At 42.4% G+C, this 19,239-nt stretch overlaps 1 protein-coding gene across 1 annotated transcript in view; it reads left to right on the top strand.

Annotated features, from left to right (window-relative positions):
* The first annotated feature begins 591 nt into the window (after positions 1 to 591).
* Positions 592 to 19,239, top strand: part of Ptpn22 (protein tyrosine phosphatase, non-receptor type 22) — a 54,540-nt gene continuing 35,892 nt past the window's right edge. Inside the window, exons 1-3 of the mRNA XM_013354683.2 lie at positions 592 to 659; positions 2,978 to 3,080; positions 18,844 to 18,952. Coding sequence (XP_013210137.1) covers positions 2,994 to 3,080; positions 18,844 to 18,952 — 196 coding nt within the window. The 5' untranslated portion in view covers positions 592 to 659; positions 2,978 to 2,993. The remainder of the gene's footprint in view (positions 660 to 2,977; positions 3,081 to 18,843; positions 18,953 to 19,239) is intronic.

Below are 19,239 nucleotides of genomic sequence, written 5' to 3' on the forward strand. Positions count from 1 at the left end.
TTAGCTGTGGACACTGCATGCAGCAATACCTACTGGCCGGGCAGTATGAGCCCACAGAAACAATAACAGCATGTCTGTTAAACGGGTAACCAGCAGCTTTCTCTTTGGACTTGATGCCCTCACCTTGTGAGTGGTACTGTAACAAGTTCTGGCTGGGGAGGTCACGGCCCTTGTAAGGCACCTACTGCTGTGGTTTGCCTAAAGGGACGTGATGTACCCATTTAATTGCCTTCTATGCCCACATAGACTTTGTGCCCATAGACTAGTGATGCTTTCAGTTTTGGTCAGAGAACTTTCTGCAGTGGCAGGCAGTGACTGTAGAGACAACTGGCCAAAGTACTGAGAATAAACAACTGTTGAGTGCTGAGCAGTAAATGGGACATCTACACCACCATTCGCCACTCTACTGCAGACCGTCCGGAAACATCACCAAAGGGGCAGAAAGCATATAGGAACCCCGTAGACACGGGGTTGAGGAGGTGTGGAGTGCTGGTTTCTGAGTGGGACTTGGGTGCTGTACTCTTGAACTCATAGATGCTGTATTACTTGCACAGGATTGAGTATGCCAGCACTCTGTCCCATGTGGCCCCAACCTGAAGACTTATCCGCAGTTAACAGTTAATGGGGAAGAGAGCATTTTCTTCCGTAAGCAGACCCTGGTAAGCTACGACGGCTCCTGTAAACAGCCCAAAGAAACTCACTGGGATTAAAAACATAAAAAAAGACATAAAGTGGAAGTTGGGGGGACAGTTGGGGAGAGGAAAGGGGTTAGGAGTGAGAGGGGACAAGAAAGGACAACAGGGTGGATGGGCAGAGAATGTGATCAGAATTCATTAAGTACAATATGAAAATGTCATAATATAATCTGTATACGTATGACTAATATATAATAATAAACACACTTTAAAAAGATCTCTTCCTCCCTTTTCATGGTCCTCTTTCTATTTTCATGCGGGACACACACACACAGATTTAAAACTAAATTCCCATTTGAGAAAAAATAATACTTGTCTTTTTGTGTCTGGCTTAAATTTCATACAATTCTGTAATTTTAATTTGTAGTTAACTTGGAATTTTAAAAGCATTTTATTTTATTCCTGAGACGGGGCTTGGTATGCGGTTCATATAGTCCTGGGACTCGTAGTGATTCTCCTGTCTTAGCTTCCTGAGCGCTGGTGCGCCAAACATATACTTATGCCCTGAAGAATTTTGTGTTCTTTTTAAAAATAAAATTTCCGCAAATTTTGTATGTTTTAAAATAGTCAAATATTGCGTTATTTACAGTGGCAAGAAATTTCCTTTTAATGCCAGATGAGGATTATCTGGGAGATATTGCAATATCCTCAGGAACTATTGCTCAAGAAAAATGGTTCATTTTAATTTATGTGAACTACAACTGAAATTTCTTTATGTGGAATATTAACTTCAAGTTGCCTACCAAGGGCTCAACTGAGAGAATGCAGTATGTTTTGTGTGCAAGCATCATGATTTTTCTGAAGGGGGTTTGACTAATGCAGAACCAGAAAGGACTGCCGGTGTCTCCAACTGAGGAAGTCCAACCTGCACCTTTCCCAGTTTCCATACTTGAGACTAATTTTGTAACATACTCTTTGCTGAACTTCCTCCTTTAGAGATGATATATTTGTTTGGGGCTGTTTTCACACCGAGTTAGACCTTGGGTGGATTCGTACCCATGAAGAGAGAATTTATGCAAACAGAGAATGAGGAAGCTTTAGCAGCCTGCCTGCCAAGGCCCAGGGGCCGTGAGTACGGGATGGCTTCCTGAAACAGGATCTTTTCCAAGACCACGGCTGTAGGATAAAAATGTCAAAATGACTTCATGGGAATCCGTTCTTTAGGTTCTCTCTCTCTTTTTCTCTCTCCTCTTCCCTTTCCTTCTCTTCTCTTCTCTTCTCTTCTCTTCTCTTCTCTTCTCTTCTCTTCTCTTCTCTCTCTTTCTCTCTGTCTATCTTCAGCTTTTGAGGGAGAGAGAGGTCTTGCTTTGTTGCCCAGGTGTCTCAGACTCCCAGACTCACTGATCCTCCAGCTACCTGGGTGACACTCCTGAGTAGCGAGGACTCCAGATTGCGCTGCCACGCTCAAGTCTCCTGAGACTTTCTGACCTAGAATCTGTATTACTTTCAGCAAGGTAAATTTTAGTTTTAGTTCCTTTTTGTTCCTTGACTATTTCCTAACAGTGCATTCTGGGGATATTGTGCCTACGGCCTTCCAGGGCTTCTTATCCCGTATAGAGCGGTGTTCCTCGTGTTTATGTTCCGAACCCAAATAAGGACCAAAGCTATTACAGGTTTGCAGAGGTACAGAGACCAACACTTCCCTTAATGGGGGCCAGTGTTTCCCCAGCCCTGGAGGAGGCTGCCTGTCAGAGGCAGTTGACTTTGCTTCCTCTAAAAGAAAATGTGATGTTTGCATGGGAGGCTTGACAGGTTTGGAACCAAACTGCCTGCTCTGGCTTTGGGGAGAACAGTCCAGGTAGAAGACAGGTAACTCTAGTGTCTGTCTCCTTTCCTGCAGAGCGGTGACGGGTGTCACCCAGGCCTTTCTGCTCACGGGGAACGTGGAAAGGGTGAACTCACCCTTACCCTATAGAGCCGTGTTTCTGCCTTTTCTCTGGGAAGCAGCAAGAGAGGGGGCTGCTGTTTGAAGGTGGGGGAGTGGAACAGTCTCTGAGCTAAGCAGACCACAGTTTAAGGTTCTGGTTAGCCTCTTGTTTGTTACATTTGAACTGTAGCCAAATTTCTTTGTTGAGAAAGGAAGGCACTAGGGCCCTGGAGGGAGATGAGGGCTTTGTTGTGTGACCACAGAAGCTTGTTTCGCACTAATTTCCTCTAGGGCTTGTGATGAAGTCAGTAAACCACAGCCTCCAGCGTGCTGTGCTCAGGCGGTGGCAGCAGCTTCTCGGTGGTGTCTTGGCCATGACACACATTTGACATGCCCTCCCTTAATTCTCTCACAGACTCTTGCTCTGCGGTATGGACCAAAGAGAAATTCTGCAGCGGTTACTGAATGAGGCCCAGAAAAAGAAAAATAACAGTGAGGAATTTGCCAATGAATTTCTGGTGAGTTCTGTGATGTTTTTTTTAAGAGGAGTTAGATACACCGTTTAACGGTCTGCTGTGTCTAACCTGCCGAAGCCGGATTGCTGTAGGGACAAAGTGAACATCAGAGCTTGGAGTAGAAGGGGTGGGTGGGTGAAGACAAGCTAAAAACATAACTTCTCTGACTTTTATTATAGCTGTGGGTTCAGCGTTTTTCCAGGTATGTTGGTTTTAATGTTGTGTTTGCTAGTTCTTTTGAGTTTATCAATCCTGTAGAAGGTCTAAACAGATATATGAATACTAATACTTTTTGAGCATCTGGAGAAAGCATTTGAGTTATGATTTATGCTTCAAATTACTAATTTTAACCGATACCAAAAAGAAAGAGACTAAGAGGAACTTTCCATGTAGTGTGGTATTTTTAGACTGCCATCTAGAATACCATTTGGATGACAGGTTTTTGAAGACCACCAAAACTACCATTTGACACCTTTTTCTCCTTTCCCTTTGTTAAGGACAAGTTGGTTACTACAACAAGTGGTTTCCTTTTTTGGCGCTCACTGGGTTTCTTTAACTTCTATTGTTTGGAGAAGTGAACTGGTTAGAATGGGAAATAGAGACACGTGAGGGACGTGGAGTGCGAGGCAGCCTGGTAGCAGGTGGACCTGGTTATCCCAAAGGCAGTGAGTTCCCTCGAGGGGAGCTGTAGCTGCCAACCCAGTGAAAGCTGGGCGGCTCCATGGGGGAGCGCGGGACCTGACAGACCTGACATGTTTTTGACTTTCTGTTTTGCTTGCTTTTTGTTGTATCACTATGTAGCTCTGTTTGGCCTGGAACTGTCTGTATAGATCAGGCTTGGCCTTGAACTCACAGACATCCTCCTGCCTCTGCCTCCTGATGGCTGGGGTCAAAGGCGCATGCACCCCCACACCAACCTGATGAGTTTTGAAATGCTTCCAGTTGGTCACACATTTTATGTAGTTTATCTAAGGATGTTAAACCGTAGCCCTTCAGCTTTGAATTGAGAAAAAAAATGAAGAAAATCTTTATTTTCTAACTTACAAAATGAGGAAAATAATATATTTCTCATCTACTCTCATTGAATTATTGTGATAGTACAACAATTAAGTGAACAAGGGACTGTGAAGGTGCCTAGAGTCCTAGTTACTTGGAAGGCTGAGATAAGTTGGATTGTGAGTTCAAGGCTAGCCCATGCAACTTAGAGGGACTGTGTCTCAAAAAAGATATCATTCAGTAATATTTATTGAGCACCTACTGTATACTAACTTTTTTTCTTCACCCTAGGATACAATAGTGAACAGAATATCTTTGCCTTCCAGAGCTAGTATTCTAGGACCAGATATTAGATGAGAAAACACTCTATTGACGTTTTTACTGAACGGGTTTCATGATTAGATATCACTGTAGGCTAGCATATAGCAGCTCAACTTTGATGCTAACATATTATACCAGCTCAACTTTCATATGTGTCATGAAAATGTATTCTTTCTGCCACAAGTCCTCAGGGTAGATTTACCACAGGGTAGAGTTGCCCATATGTCTGCTTAGATAGCTGGTTGCCTTTGACTGTTGTTCTTGAATCAATTTACGAAGATATAGAGGGAAAAATGTGAGCTGAGTGGCAGCGCCAGCCTCTGTTTTACTTTGGTTGTATTTTTCAAAACAGCAGATTGTTTCTCTGTATTTTAACCCATTGTAGAGATTGCCATAATCTTTCACCAAATCATGGCAGCCACCTCCTGACTGTTTTCTTTGCTTCTAAAGGCCTTGTCCCACTTTTAGCTAATTTTCTTAGACAAGGTCTCACTACGTAGCCTTAGCTGCCTAGAACTCATTCTATAGACCAGACTAGCGATGAACTCAAAGATCCACCTACCTTTGCCTCTGAGTGCTGAGATTAAAGGCGTGCGCCACCATGCCTGGCCCCAAGTAGTCTCTTAATGATATGAACCTGATTATATTTTCCTCGGCTTAAGAACTTTATACAGCTTATATTTTTTTTAGCTGCTTGTAATTTTGAACTATCATATATATTTAGAAAACTACATAAAAAGTGTGGATTTAGTGAAAAGGAGCCATTGCCAATGCAGTCACCACCTAGATCAAGAACTACAGTACTGTCAAACTCCAAAAGACCCCCCCTTCCCCGGCAGACCTCTCCACCCATCCCACCCCACTCAAGGGCAAATCACTGTCCTGGCTTTATAGTCATCATTTCCTTGCTCTTTTTGCTCCTGATTTTTAAGAGCCTTGTTTTGGGGTGGTGATTAAGTGGAACCTCACTGTTCACTGACTCATGACCTCCAGTGGAAAAACAAGAGCTTCACCCTCAGCCCCACCTAAAGGCTCAACTGAGACACCAGAAAAATAGCATCGGGAGGGGAGGCATTGGGAAGTGGCCCAGCTTGGCCCAGGGAAATGCTGCCATCAAATGGGAGGTTTTCCACTTGACTGCTGCCCACAGTCCATCTTAAGCTCTTGATGGTTCCTCAGGACTTGTGTTTCTGAGATTTCAGAACCAATTCTGTGACATGAAGCTGCTGCTAACTAGCCTGGTAGCGTCAATCAAACGGCATACAGACTTCTGTGTAGCGATCCCTCCAAAACAGAAACCGAAGAAACGAAACCTAGTCCCTTGGCTCAGATTTCAGTCCTGACTTCTATTTTGTTGGGGTTTTTAAATTACTATTATTGTTGCTTTACTTTGTAGCCCTGGCTGGCCTGGAATGCACTATGTAGACCAGGCTTGGCCCCAAAACTCCCAGCGATTGGCCTGCCTCTGCCTCCTATGTGATGGGATTAAAGGTGTGTGCCACCATGCACACACCTTTAATCTCCTCTTTTAAAGAAAGATTTATATTTTATGTGTATGAATGTTGTTTTGCCTGCACGCATATATATGCAGTTTGGTGCCTGCCCAGTGCCTGTGGAGGCCGGAAGAGAGGATTGGATTCCTTGGAACTGGAGTTACTGGGGGTTGTGTGGGCGCCTAGAACTGAATCTTGGTCCTCAGCAAAAACAGTAAAGCCCTCTTCACTGCTGAGCCATCTTTCCAGATCCTTCTTTCTTTTTACGTTTAAAGAAATAACATGGTGTGTGTGTGTGGTCACACACAAGCATGTACCACGGCAAGAGTGTGGAAGTTAGAGAACAACTTGGGAGAGTTCTCTTCTTCCACCATGTGGGTCCAGATAGCCTTATGTATGAGCTATCTCGCTGACCTTGGTCCTAGCTTCTGCTTTGGTCAGGTATAAGGGTACAATGTTCATAGCTGATGTGGCAGGCCTGCTGTGACAGCAGGTGAAAGTGCCACACTGCTTATGTCCTTTCCTAGCGCCAGGACTAACCGAATGCAGTATACTTTCAGTGCATGCTGTGTGCTTCCTCTTGCCTTCCCCAATCCTGCGGTCCTCTTAACCTGGCTAGATCCAAGGCTTGCTGAGATTTCCATTTGATGATCATGTCCTAGACAAGCTTCTTTTGCATTCTCTCTCTTCTCCTCTTTCTCTTCCTCCTCTCATGATGGTGAAGGCTGAACCCAGAGTCCGACACATATTGGGTAAGTGCTCTACCATCGAGCTATGTCTTCAGCCATGAGAAAACTTCCTCTTTTTAAAAATTATTTTAAATGCATTTTAATAGATATTTTCCCTACATGTATGTCTGTGCACCAGGTGCATCCTGGTGCCCATGGGAACCAGTGTTGGGCTCTATTACACTCTAATAGAATGTATCTCCCGGGCCTGGAATGACAGACAGTTGTAAGCTGGGATTCAAACCTGGGTCCTCTAGAAGACCAGCCAGTGCTCTCAACTGCTGAGCTCTCTCTCCAGTCTCAAGGGCCCTTCTTGATCTACCTAAATAGATCAAATCATCTGTGATAGGTTCTTGTTAATATGATCTATACTTTTTATAGCACTGACTACAATTCCAATTTTAATCTTTGTGTGATTACTGCTTCCTTATCAGATTGAAACCTCACGAAGGCAATGTTCATACCCCATTCTGATAGTATTGGTTCCCTCCATGATTTCTACAATATTTAACAGTTTCCAAAATGACATATAGTTCCAAAATGGCACAATGGCTCAGGAGGTAAAGGCGGCTGCTGACCATCCTGACGACCTATGTTCGATGCCTGGAACCCACGTGGTAGAAAGACAGAACTGACTCCTGCAAGTTGCCCTCTGACCTCTATGCACATGCCATGGTACACACACCCTACCCCCTACTGAATAAACAAGTAAATAAATGTAATTTAGAAAAGTTTAAAGATAAACAGTTCAGCTGTCAACTTAGCAACAGAGTGCCTGCCTAGCACACTCAAGGCCCTGAGTTCAAGTCCCCAGCACCACACACTCACAAAACAATAACTTGACTCACAGTCATCGAACTAAAATTTCAAATGTATTGTCTAATATCACAACCTGTGCCCTTTGCTCTCAACTCCTGCGTCCAGTGATCCACTGGCCTTAATGATTTAAGTTTTTGAGAGCTCTAAAGGGTAACATCTAGACAATAAGTGCTTTCCACATGGCACCAACTTCATAGTTAGTAATAAAGAAGGCATATGTGTTCTTCAGATCAAGAAATGGGATTGCTGGGGCTAGAGATGTGGCTCAGGTGGTCCAATGGCTGCTTAGCAGACAGGAAGCCCTAGGTTTAATACCTAGGACCACACAAAGAAATAGGCTCGGTGGTATAAACCTGTATTCCCTGCATTTGGGGGGTAGAGGAGGAAGGAGTTCAAGCTTATTTTCAGCCTGGTCTATGAGAGACCCTGTCTGAATGGACAGACACACTCACACACGAATGCCCACTGCACAGAAAGCCCCTGGGTGCTCTTCTAAATAATTACACCCCCCCCCCCCGCAGAAGATAGAAGCCAACACTCTCTGAATACATTTTGGGTTTTCTGCATTGCTTTACGTATTCCACTAAACAATAGGTTTTTTTTTTTTTTTGGTTTTTCAAGACAGGGTTTCTCTGTAGCTTTGGTGTCTGTCCTGGAACTAGCTCTTGTAGACCAGGCTGGCCTCGAACTCCCAGAGATCTGCCTGCCTCTGCCTCTGCCTCCTGGGATTAAAGGCGTGCGCCACCACCGCCCGGCTAAACAATAGTTTTTAAACTTTTTTTTTCTTTTTTTTTTTTACTTTTTTTTAAAAATGTTTTTGAACTGTATGTAGATGAAATTCTATCAAATGTCTTGTGTCTTATGGAAAAGCTTATCAGTTTTGTGCATGTGTAGTCACTGTTGTAATTTCTGTCAAGGCTCCGTAGATGCAATTCTTGCTGCGGTCATAGAGAGAGTGTTGAGAGTTGTCCAGCAGCCACTGGGTGTTCTAGCTTGCTTTCCTGTTACCATGATAAAACACTGACCAAAACCAGCTTGGAGAGGAAAGTTTAATCTAGCTTAAATTTCATTGTCACATTCCAACTTTCAGGGAAGGCAGGTTAGGAACTCAAAGCAGGAACTGAAGCAGAGGCCAGGGAGGAATGCGGCTTCCTCTCTTGCCCTTATGGTGTCCTCAGCCTGCTTTGCTACACAACCCAAGACCACCTGCCCAGGGTGGCACTGCCCTCACTGCACTGGGCCCTCCCACGCCAGACATTAATAAAATAATATAATAACAATAATAATAATAATGCCCTTCAGACTTGCCTACAGGTCAGTCCGATGGAGGTGTTTTCTCAGTCAGGGCTTCCTCTTCCCAAATGACTTTAGCTTGTATTGAGTTCATGAAAACCAAACAACACAGCTGGTGCTCCCTTGTTTGAATCATCACAGAGCAAATTGTAGCTTTGCTGGTCTCCAAAGAAGTTTTATTTTTCTTTTACCCTAGCTTGCCCTTCTTTTCTTTCTTCTTCCTTATTTATTTATTTATTTATTTATTTATTTATTTATTTATTTATTTAAATTTTGAGACAGGGTATCACTAAGTTACCCAAGCAGACATTGCAATACTCCTGCCTCAGATCCCCCGCCCCAGGAAAGTAGCGGAACCACAGGCTTGCGCATCCTGACCTGGCTGTGAGTCTGTCTTTATTACACACATACAGACTGACAAATCCAGGACCTCGCCCTTTCTAAGCAAAGGCTCTACCACTCAGGTGCTCAGCTACATCAGAGCCTAGTCATTCTCTGTATATTGCAGGCTTTGAAAATGTGTATTTACAGTAATGATGCTAAGCAAGTGGCCATGGGCACAGGACCCCTTGCACAGCAAGTGCTCGAGCGTTTGTTGAATTGAAACAACTCATGAGCATGAGCCTGTCACACGAGCATACCAATGAGCCTTTACTGAAGTAAATTGTTGCATTTATCAATTTGCAGGGTTGCTGTTGTTGGGTTTTTTTTCCCCACCAGCAGCAGAATAAACGTATTTATCTCTGAAGCTGGTTTCTCCTAACTCCATCTCCAGCCATTTGCTCAGGAACATCTAGTCTCGTGTCTTCAGTTGTTCCCAGGATAGTTTTGACATACCTCTTGCCATTTTCTCATATCTTCATTCATACCTAATTTAAACTTCTTGGTTTATTAGTTCCAGTTTGACTGTCGCCTACTCAGTTGCTCCCTTAGCCAGTGCAATGGAACACCCTCGCCTGTCTTGTTCCCAATGACTATGTCTACTCAGGGCCAGCCGCATCATCCATTCCTATTGCTAATAGCCCTGTCCGCGGACTGCAGAGGTCTAAGCTGACTCCATTCCTTAGTACTCATGCTTTCTCGGTTTCAATCTTGGTAAACCATCTGCATTCACAAGGCACTGAGAAGCAACCTTGCAGAGCTCTAGAGACAGACAAACTCTGGTTCCATTCTCCCCTTAGTAGACAAGGGCCAAGTCTCTCTCTCTCCCTCTCTTTCTCTCTCTCTCCAAAATACAACATCTGCTATGCCTTCTGTATGCTGGCTTCTTAAATTTGGGTCATGTAGCTGAACTGAGTCATAAAAAATTTGGCAAGAACAGATTTTTTAACTCCAAACAGCCAACATTTGATTCAGATTCAAGTACATACCGGCATTGCTCGGTGCCACTTTTCCCGCAGTCTCGGCTCTAAACAACTTAGGGGCTCAGTTTGCCCCGACCCTGCAAGCGAGCCATGCAATACCAACAAACACTGCTGGAAATCCTCTGCTCTGATTTGACTCTTTCCAATGAACTGCATTTCATCTGTATGTACATTTCATCTGTGTGTACAACTATACACACAAGGTTTTCTGGGTTCTTAAAAACATGATGGTTTAAGTATGGAAAACAACAACTTAATATTTTCTATCATCGTTCCTCTGCCTATGTGTCAGATAAGTATATCTTTGGATTATTTCATGTTATAACATTTGTTTTAAAAATTGAGGTCTGAGTTGCTGATTGAGCTTCATTAAAAATATTCATTAATTCAATTTTGATTTGAGATTAGGATAGAATTTCCAAAATTTTCTGACATAACCCTGAATATACTTTCACCATTTTCACACTATCTACTTATGTGAAGTGGCTTTCTTGGATCTGCTAATTAGAAATCAAAATATTTCTCAACTCTGAAAACATTGAAGTTGCTTTGTTCTGTGGTATCAAATACTCAGTCAAGATCTAAATCTTTACATGTGCATGTGTATGTGTGTGTGCATGTGTGTGTGTGTGTGCCCGTGTGCGCGCACGCGTGTGTGTAGCAAATGTTGTGAGTATGTGGAGGTCAGAGGTAAACTTTCAGGAGATGGTTTTCTGCTTTTAGCATGTAGGAATCAAACTCAGGCTGCCAAATGGGCAGTAGGTGCTTTTACCCGTCAAGCCATCTTGCCAGCCCCAAAATTTATTTATTTTTTATTTTTTGGAAACCAGAACATTTATTTTATGACAGATTGAAATCCTCAAGATGAACTGGATGCTGAAACAGCTGCCCTCTTGGGTTTAGGGATTGTCCCTTTACGGAATCCATGTCTGAATCTTTGGTAGACAATTTTTAGGTGCCTCATCCGCCCAGTTCTGGTAGTGTCTCTTAGCCTTGGCACTCCAGTTATACTTTCCCTTGCACTTGGCAGGGTAGCCGCATTTGCCACAGGTAGACTTCTGAAGGTGGTAGGCCTTAGAGCCACACAGCGGCGGCACAACATGTGCGTTTTGTTGCCACGCTTTCCAAAGGATGACGTTCCTTTTATCATCTTGCTTCTGCTGCCGAGGCCAAAGAGACCAGAAGACCCAAAATTTATTTTTTTTAATGCAAAAATAAGCCAGTACATACATCCCATTAGTATGAAAGGCTTGCTTTTCATCTTTAATAAATATTAAGATTTCTTTTGCTGAGTAGCACTGGGAAGGTTGGCAAGAACAAGTGCCTTCCAAAAGGCCTTAAAAGGGGAGCAGAGAAGAAAGTGACGCGTTTTCTGGCAATGATTGGCACGATGTGACGGCAGCAGCTGTGTTCAGCAGTGGGACCTGGAGAAACACTGATCACAGGGACCCACATCCATATCTGCGGGCCCTGAGAGTCCTGTGTTGGAAGTGAGCCTTGCTGACCCGCAGAACGATAAAGCTGCCTTTAGAAAGTCAGGCTAAGGCTGTTCAAGGAAAAAAACCTTCCATAGCATGCATCTTACCCAGGAAGGAATATGATGAATGGCCAAAAAAAAAAAAAAAAAAAAAAAAAAAAAAAAAAAAAAAAAAAAAAAAAAAGGTAGAACATGGCTGAGGTTCATGCCAATAGCAAGGCAACCCATGGTCATTAGTTTTACCTCTTTCGTATTGGTTTTATTAAAACTTGCAACAACAAAATCTACACTCCGTGCTCTCAGGTCTGTCTGACCCGAAAAGAGATGATGGAAACCATGACCTGGGTGGCACAGACAAATTACTTGAAAGAAGTGGTTAACAAGGTGATTTCAGACAGCACTGAGAGAGATGTAAGAAAGCTTGCCCATGTATCCTTTTCTTGATGTCCTGGCTAGGAAAGAAAAATTGCAGGAGCCTAAGTGTGCACGGGGAAACTCGTGGGGCTCTATGATGAAAGTGGTGGTTCAGAAGGCCTCCTAGGGACAAGACAGCTTCTGAAAGCTCAAGAATTTGTTCAAAATTCAGGTTTTTCTTTACAAAATACGTTATATGCTTTATTACTATCTTTGGGCAACAAACAACCCTTTCACAAGGGTCACCTAGATCATCAAAAAACACAGATATTTATACTACAGTTCATAACAGTAGCAAAATTATAGTTATGAAGTAGCAATGAAAATAATTTTTTTTAGTTAGGGGTCATCACAACATGAAGATCTGTACTAAAGGGTCACAATGTATGTATTAATGAATTTTAAAAATAAACTGATAATTGATTGTCAGTATTTGATTAGATGTCTAATTTTTTAATGTCTGTATATCTAGAGTCACATTAAAATCTCTCAGGTGAAACGGGTTGTGGGTGGAAGGAGTTCAGCATGTTCTGTTCTGTAGCACCAGGTTTTAAGCCAAAGATACTACAGTCTTATGATTTCTGTTTTTCTTTCTTTGTTTTCTCTTGGCAGTGACTTAATTTATTTACTAGCACTTGAGAAAAACATGCGCAAGACCGAGTCTTCTCTTGACTCTGTGAGCTGGGGCTCCATTCTGTTCTCATTTCTTGAGACAGACTCGGCCTACAGAGAAAAGGAAGTCACTGTTAGCTCACAAGCACCAGAGTCTACTTTCTACATTTTCCGCCCTATTTCAGGATCCGTAGGCTGATGGCTTCTTCATCTTATCCTCTGACAGGCTTTTCAGGGGACTAGGAGCCCCTACTTTGACCCTCTGACATATTCTTTCTTCCCAAACCTTAAACCACGCCTGGTAGCCCTGCTTTTTACCCTGGACCTTTCCCCTTGTTTCTGTTGGAGTTTATCAGGTTTGGGGCCCTGTTGTGTTTGAGCCTGGGAGCCTCAGGGTTAGCAAGAAGAGAAGATTTGAAGTGAGGATTCGAGAGTGCTCTGACCACAGGTAGACGTCACAGGAAAAAATTAAAGTCTTTCACACTTCCTAAGTTAACAGTTCTGTAGGTATTTCCTGTGTCATGCTTAGGTGAGCGGCACCCTCTGTCATCGGTCAGATGACTCCAGGAGCAGCAAAAGAAAGAGCTTATTCTAAAGGGCACAGTGAAGATTAAACAAGCCTCGATACGCACATGCATAACCTTTGTCTGTGACAGCTTGCCCAAAGAGTGTCCTTTAAAAAACAAAACCAAATAAAATTAGTACAACAAAGAGTACTGACTCTGGAAACTTCTAGAAAGACTTGTTTAGGGACTCTTTTTATCAGTCAAAAACACCTATGGCAACATAAAAACCGATCTTTTTGAAGGAACATAAGAGAAGAGAGAGATGAGGAGGGAGTGGAACCTCAGTGGAAGAACCTGCGAGAGAGTTTTAAAACTGCATGTATTTGGGGGAGGGGCGTGGGGGGAGGGGTGTGGGGGAGGGGCGTGTGTGGAGGTGACAGCACAATGTGCAGGAATCCCTTTTCTCCTCCATCGTGGAGATCCCAGAGATGAGACTCAGTATCAGGCTTGCCCATAGGCGGATTTGCCTGCCAATCAATTATACCAGCCCACCAGAAGCTTTGATGGTGTCTCAATATTTCAGGTGTCTGTGTCATGTTCTTAATTAAATTCCCAAGCTAGTTCATTAGCATAATCATCTTAATTTAAAAATATGCTGTTTAGCATCTCCTGCCCTCTCCGGCTCTGAAATCCATAGGAATTCACACGATGGTGCAAAACTGACTCCAAGAACTGCCTGTGTTCCTGGTCTGGACCCAGTAGCTTTCCCGTGTCTTATCAAACCCAGAAATAAAAGAATAGTCACTGGAGCAATGCACACGGGTGTGTGTGGAGAAAGAAACAAGGCCAGTCTGGATGCTCTATTTCAAATCCTTGGCTAGAATGAGTGTATATTCTGATACACCAAGTTATTAGAATAATTTATTATGTTACCCTATTTGGAAAATATCACTTTAATTAAATTCTGTGTATTTGATAGTGGTGTTTTGAAATTTTAGCTCTCCACTTTCCCCCTTCTCATTGAAGACTAATATAACCACCAAATAACCCTGAGCCAAATTTAATTTTTAAAAAAAAAAAAAAAAAACAGGATCACAATATAGCCTTGGCTGGTCTAGAACTCAGTATGTAGACTAAGCTGGCCTCAAACTTACAGAGACCCACCTGTTCTGCCTTCTAAGTGCCTCAGATGAGGTCACTACATCTGGCCCTGTGAGCCATTTCTGAAGCCTCATAGCTATGGAATAATCCTTCTGTACACTGTGACTATGTATTACTCTTGTTGGTTAATAAAGAAGCTGATTGGTTAATAAAGAAGCTGATTGGTTAATAAAGAAGCTGATTGGTTAATAAAGAAGCTGATTGGTTAATAAAGAAGCTGATTGGCCTCGAGCAAAGCAGAATAAAGTTAGGTGCGACAACTAAACTGAGGACGCTGGAACGAAGGAGGCGGGATCAGGGAAACACTAGCCAGCCATTGAGAAGGTAGGAACGAAGGAGGCGGGATCAGGGAAACACTAGCCAGCCATTGAGAAGGGAGGATGTGTAGAAGAGGAGGCAACAAATTATGAGCCATGTGAAAAAGCATAGGTAAGAAATATGGGTTAATTTAAGTATAAGAGTTAGCCAGTAATAAGCCTGAGCTACTGGCCACACATTTTTTTTTGCAAATGAAAAAGGTTTTTATTTTGTTTTTTGTCCTCCCCTTGAGGGAAGAAACACCAGGGCAATGCAAACTCTTATAAGGAGAAATTTAATTGTGATGGCTTGTTTACAGTTTCAGAGGTTCAGTCTTTTCTCATCACGATGAGGAGATGGCCATGTTGCAAGCAGACATGGTACTTGAGAGGTAGCTGGGAATCCTTCATTTTGTAGGCAAACCTCGGTGTGTGTATTTGGGAGCAGGTGGTCAGGGCAAAAAAAAAATCTGCCTACACCTCATGATAGATTTGGATAATTTGTTGGATCAAAATTTTATATTATCATACCTCTTTTCTATCTCTCTCCTCTATGTGCCATTGGTTTTGTTGCTTTAGGCAGTGGCTCTTCATGTAGCCCTGGCTCACCTGAAATTTGCTTTGTAGAGCAGGCTGGCCTTGAATTTTCAGAGATCTCTTGCTTCTGCCTTCTCCTGAGTGCTGGGGTATGTCTATTATATCTTTATTTTTGAGTTCCCCTTTTCTCTTTCATTTTAAAATCACTTAACAAGTCTTCTCAAGTAAACTCCTGCACAAATTGTACATCTTTATTACTGATGTGCAAGTATTGTATGAAATATAAGCTACTAAGTAACAGTCATAACAGCCCTCTTGATATTTTGGGTTTTGTTGCTCTCACTTGAGATATGTTTCTTATTCCTTGTTTGTTCACTCTGCGGGTCAAAATAGACCACAGCCATGGTTGTAAAATGTAAAAGCAGTGTCGAGGATTCATAACATTTATGAACAACAAAAGGAACACCCTAGTTTCAAGGAAGTCGTATTACACACGATGACACCAGTTTGTGAGATCTTGAAAGAATCTAGAAGTCATCTCATCTTTAGAGACTTAATTGGAAAGCTCTGGGAAATACAGTGAGCCTGAGTTCTAACTCATGGAACTCTTAGCTAAGCGGTTTGGAACTTATTTCCTAAGTGGTAAAAAGAATTTATTGAAGTTACTTTAAGCAGCATTGGAAAGATTAACAATGCATAAATTGAATTAATTGACATAATTATACCCAATACATTTGACTGAAGAAGAGAAATAGTGTGACAATAGGGAGGAATTATAGGAGTTGGAAAGAGTCTGAACTAAGGTGTGTCTAATAGGCTTTCTGTCCCTGTGATGATGCACCATGCAGTTAAGGGAGGAAACATTTGGTTTCACTCACAGCTCTACTCCCCAGTTGCCGTAGGCCTGCGGTGAGGTGGAACATGGTAACAGTGGGGGTGTAGTGGAGAGAAGCTGCTTACCTTATGGATCCCCAGAGACAAAGAGACACAGACCAACAGAAAGAGGATAGGAACAGACAGATCTTTCCAGAGCATGCCCCTGTGGCTTATTTCCTTCAGTTAAGTCCTCCCTTCCAGTAATACAGTCATATTCTGAATTCATCAAGGGCTTAATCCACTGATTAGGTCAGAACTCCCAGAATCCAATCATTTCCTCAAAGCCCATCAGCTGGTAAGCAAGACTTTTAGCGCATGAACCTTTGGGGAGGGGGAGGGGGGCATCATATCCAAACCAGCAGGAAAGAAAGCTGAAGCAAGACCTCGCATGGGAAGAACCAGCTGAACCTGCTAACTGTATCTGAGCTGGGAATTGTGGGATGGGAGGATCCTAAAGTGGTATTGCTTGGAATAAAGATAGTTCCATCGGCATTCACAAGTTTAGTTTAGTTTCAAATGTACTGAGTCGGAGGATGCAATAAGATATCGATATGAAAATATCTAGGACCTGGTTGTTAATTTGAAACTGAATCTTAATATAGAAATTTGAGACATATCCAAGTGATGCTGAAAATATAACAAAATGTTGGTAAATAGATTAGCAAACACTTATATGCCCTCTATAAGAGTATATGACTAGCTCGGAAGGGGGAGAGGGAACATATAAAGGGAAGAGCCGAGAGTCAAAGATTTGGGTATTTCTTTGTTAGAAAGCGGAGAGCAGAGAACCAGTAAGAAATAAGGGCAAGTGGGAATGTTGTGTCCTAGATAGGTTTACTATGGCTATGCTGAAACACCATAACCAAAAACAAGTTGGGGAGGAAAAGGTTTATTTGGCTTACACTTCTTCACGGTAGTCCATCACTGAAGGAAATCAGGACAGGAACTCACACAGGACAGAAACCTGGAGGCAGGGACTGATGGAGAGGCCATGGATGGATGCTGCTTGCTGACTTGCTCAGTCTGCTTTCTTATAAAACCCAGGACCACCAGCCCAGGGATGGCAGCATCTACAGTGATCTAGACCCTCACCCATCAATCACTAATTAAGAAAATGCCATACAACTGGAATTTGTGGATGCATTTTTTTCAGTGGATGTTCCCTCTTTTAGATGGCTCTAGCTTGTGCCAAGTTGACATAAAACTAGCCAGCACAATGAGTCAAAGAAAGAACAGAAACAAGAAAATGTACCTGATGAGGGCCGAGGAAGAAAGACATTTCCAAAAGAAGCTAGAGAGAAAAGATCTAGTGACTGTGGAGGGTCTAGTGGCTAGGAGGTAACTAATCCCTCCTGTGTGACCAACTCTCTCTTAAGTAGTGTGGAAACAATGAAGATCATTTTAATTCACTAAGCTTTTCCATTTGTTATTGAGATGCTTCTCCCTGTCTTCTTTTACAAAATGGTTAGGCCTCACAAAGTCCAAACCTAGAACATATATTTTTCTTTTTTTAATTATAAAAGCAATAAAATTTCAGACTACATAAATTCTAGACAAGAAGTCAAAGAGACACTATCATAAGTCAAAGAGACATTATCATATCTTATCATTTCTGACCTCACATTTGGTTTTATAGTGTTACACTAAAAACAGTGAGAGCAGGTTTAAGGAGTTACCATTCAAAGGACTCTTGTCCAAGTACATTAAGATAGCCCCTACCTATCTCAGATCATAGTCTACATAAAGAATATGATTCTGCTTAGATTATTACTTGCTAGAAGAATAGGCTTAAAGTTTGAATCATATAAGATGCTTCGGAATTAATATCTCTGAAATTTCGACAGTTGTAAACAGAGTATAATTAATTAGCTTAAGTTCCATTTCTACTTAGAAAAAGTGATCTACAAGTTTAAAAAAGATGAATGGAATTAATAATTTTCCTGTTGACATCAAATAGACCCTATAAAAAAAAAAAGTAACTCATACTCTTGGTATCTGTTCCTTGGGTGGAGCACACACAGAGCTCACTTTCAGAAGCTATTTGGTTTCTTGAATATTTAGCAGTTTCAGATCAAAGTCTTAACAGCCTGTGACTCAGCTGCAGCGTGATCTTCTCACTTCTCCAAAGTCACTGGACTATGCCATCCTGGCTTCCTGTCCTGAAAGAAGCTAGACCCAGATGATGCTAAAAGGGTTGAGACAGAATGTCTGAAAAGTGGAGGAGGACAGCTCTCTAGAGGTAGCTTCTTATCTCCCTCCGTGTGTGTGTCTGTGTGTGTGTGCACACACACGCACACACACATGCACACACACACACGCATGCACATGGGGATAGCCTGTATGTGGTGTACGTGTGCGTTTGGTTATATGTGCAGATGTATGAAGGCCAGAGAGCAACCTCGGCTGTCTTTCTCCAGAGCCATCTACTTTGTCTTGCGAGACAAGGTCTCTCACTGGGATCTTGGGCTTGCCAATTAGGCTAAGATGACTGGCCAGTGAACCCCAGGAATCTACCTGCTTCTAACTCTCCAGCACTGGCATTACCAATTTGAGCCACTAGACCTGGCTTTTTAAAAATTTTTGTATTTATTTTTATTTTTGAGACACGGTCTTTCTATGGTACCCTGGCTGGCATGGAATTCACTATGTAGACCACTCCAGCCTTAAACTCACCAAGATCTGTCTGCCTAAGCCTCCCCAATACTAGGATTAAAGACATGTGCCACCACTCCCAGTCCACACTTGACTTTAGGCTCTGGGAATCAAACTCAGGTTCTCTTACTTTCAAGGGAGTACTTACTTCACCACATAAGCTGTTTTCCCAGGCCCCTTACCTCTTCCATTGGAAAATTATTCTTGGAATTGTATTACAGAAGCTGAAGAGGCAGTCTACCAAGTACAAGGCCGACAAGACATACTCTACAACTGTGGCTCAGCGGCCCAAGAATATCAAGAAAAACAGATACAAGGATATTTTGCCCTGTAAGTTCCCTTTCTTCTTATAAACTTACACTTCTAATCTGAACCACCTCTCCACTTTTTGACCAAGTACTTGTTCTTCATCTTGGAATATGGCACGGACAAATTAATTATACTATCTATGATGACAAAAGAACATTTAGCCATTCAATTTCTTGTTCACTTATCAAACGCTTTTAGCAACCACCATTCTTTTTTTTTTTTGAGACAGGGTTTCTCTGTGGCTTTGGAGCCTGTCCTGGAACTAGCTCTGTAGACCAGGCTGGTCTCGAACTCACAGAGATCCGCCT

The sequence above is a fragment of the Microtus ochrogaster genome, unplaced genomic scaffold, assembly GCF_000317375.1.
Source record: "Microtus ochrogaster isolate Prairie Vole_2 unplaced genomic scaffold, MicOch1.0 UNK60, whole genome shotgun sequence".
Lineage (NCBI taxonomy): Eukaryota > Metazoa > Chordata > Mammalia > Rodentia > Cricetidae > Microtus > Microtus ochrogaster.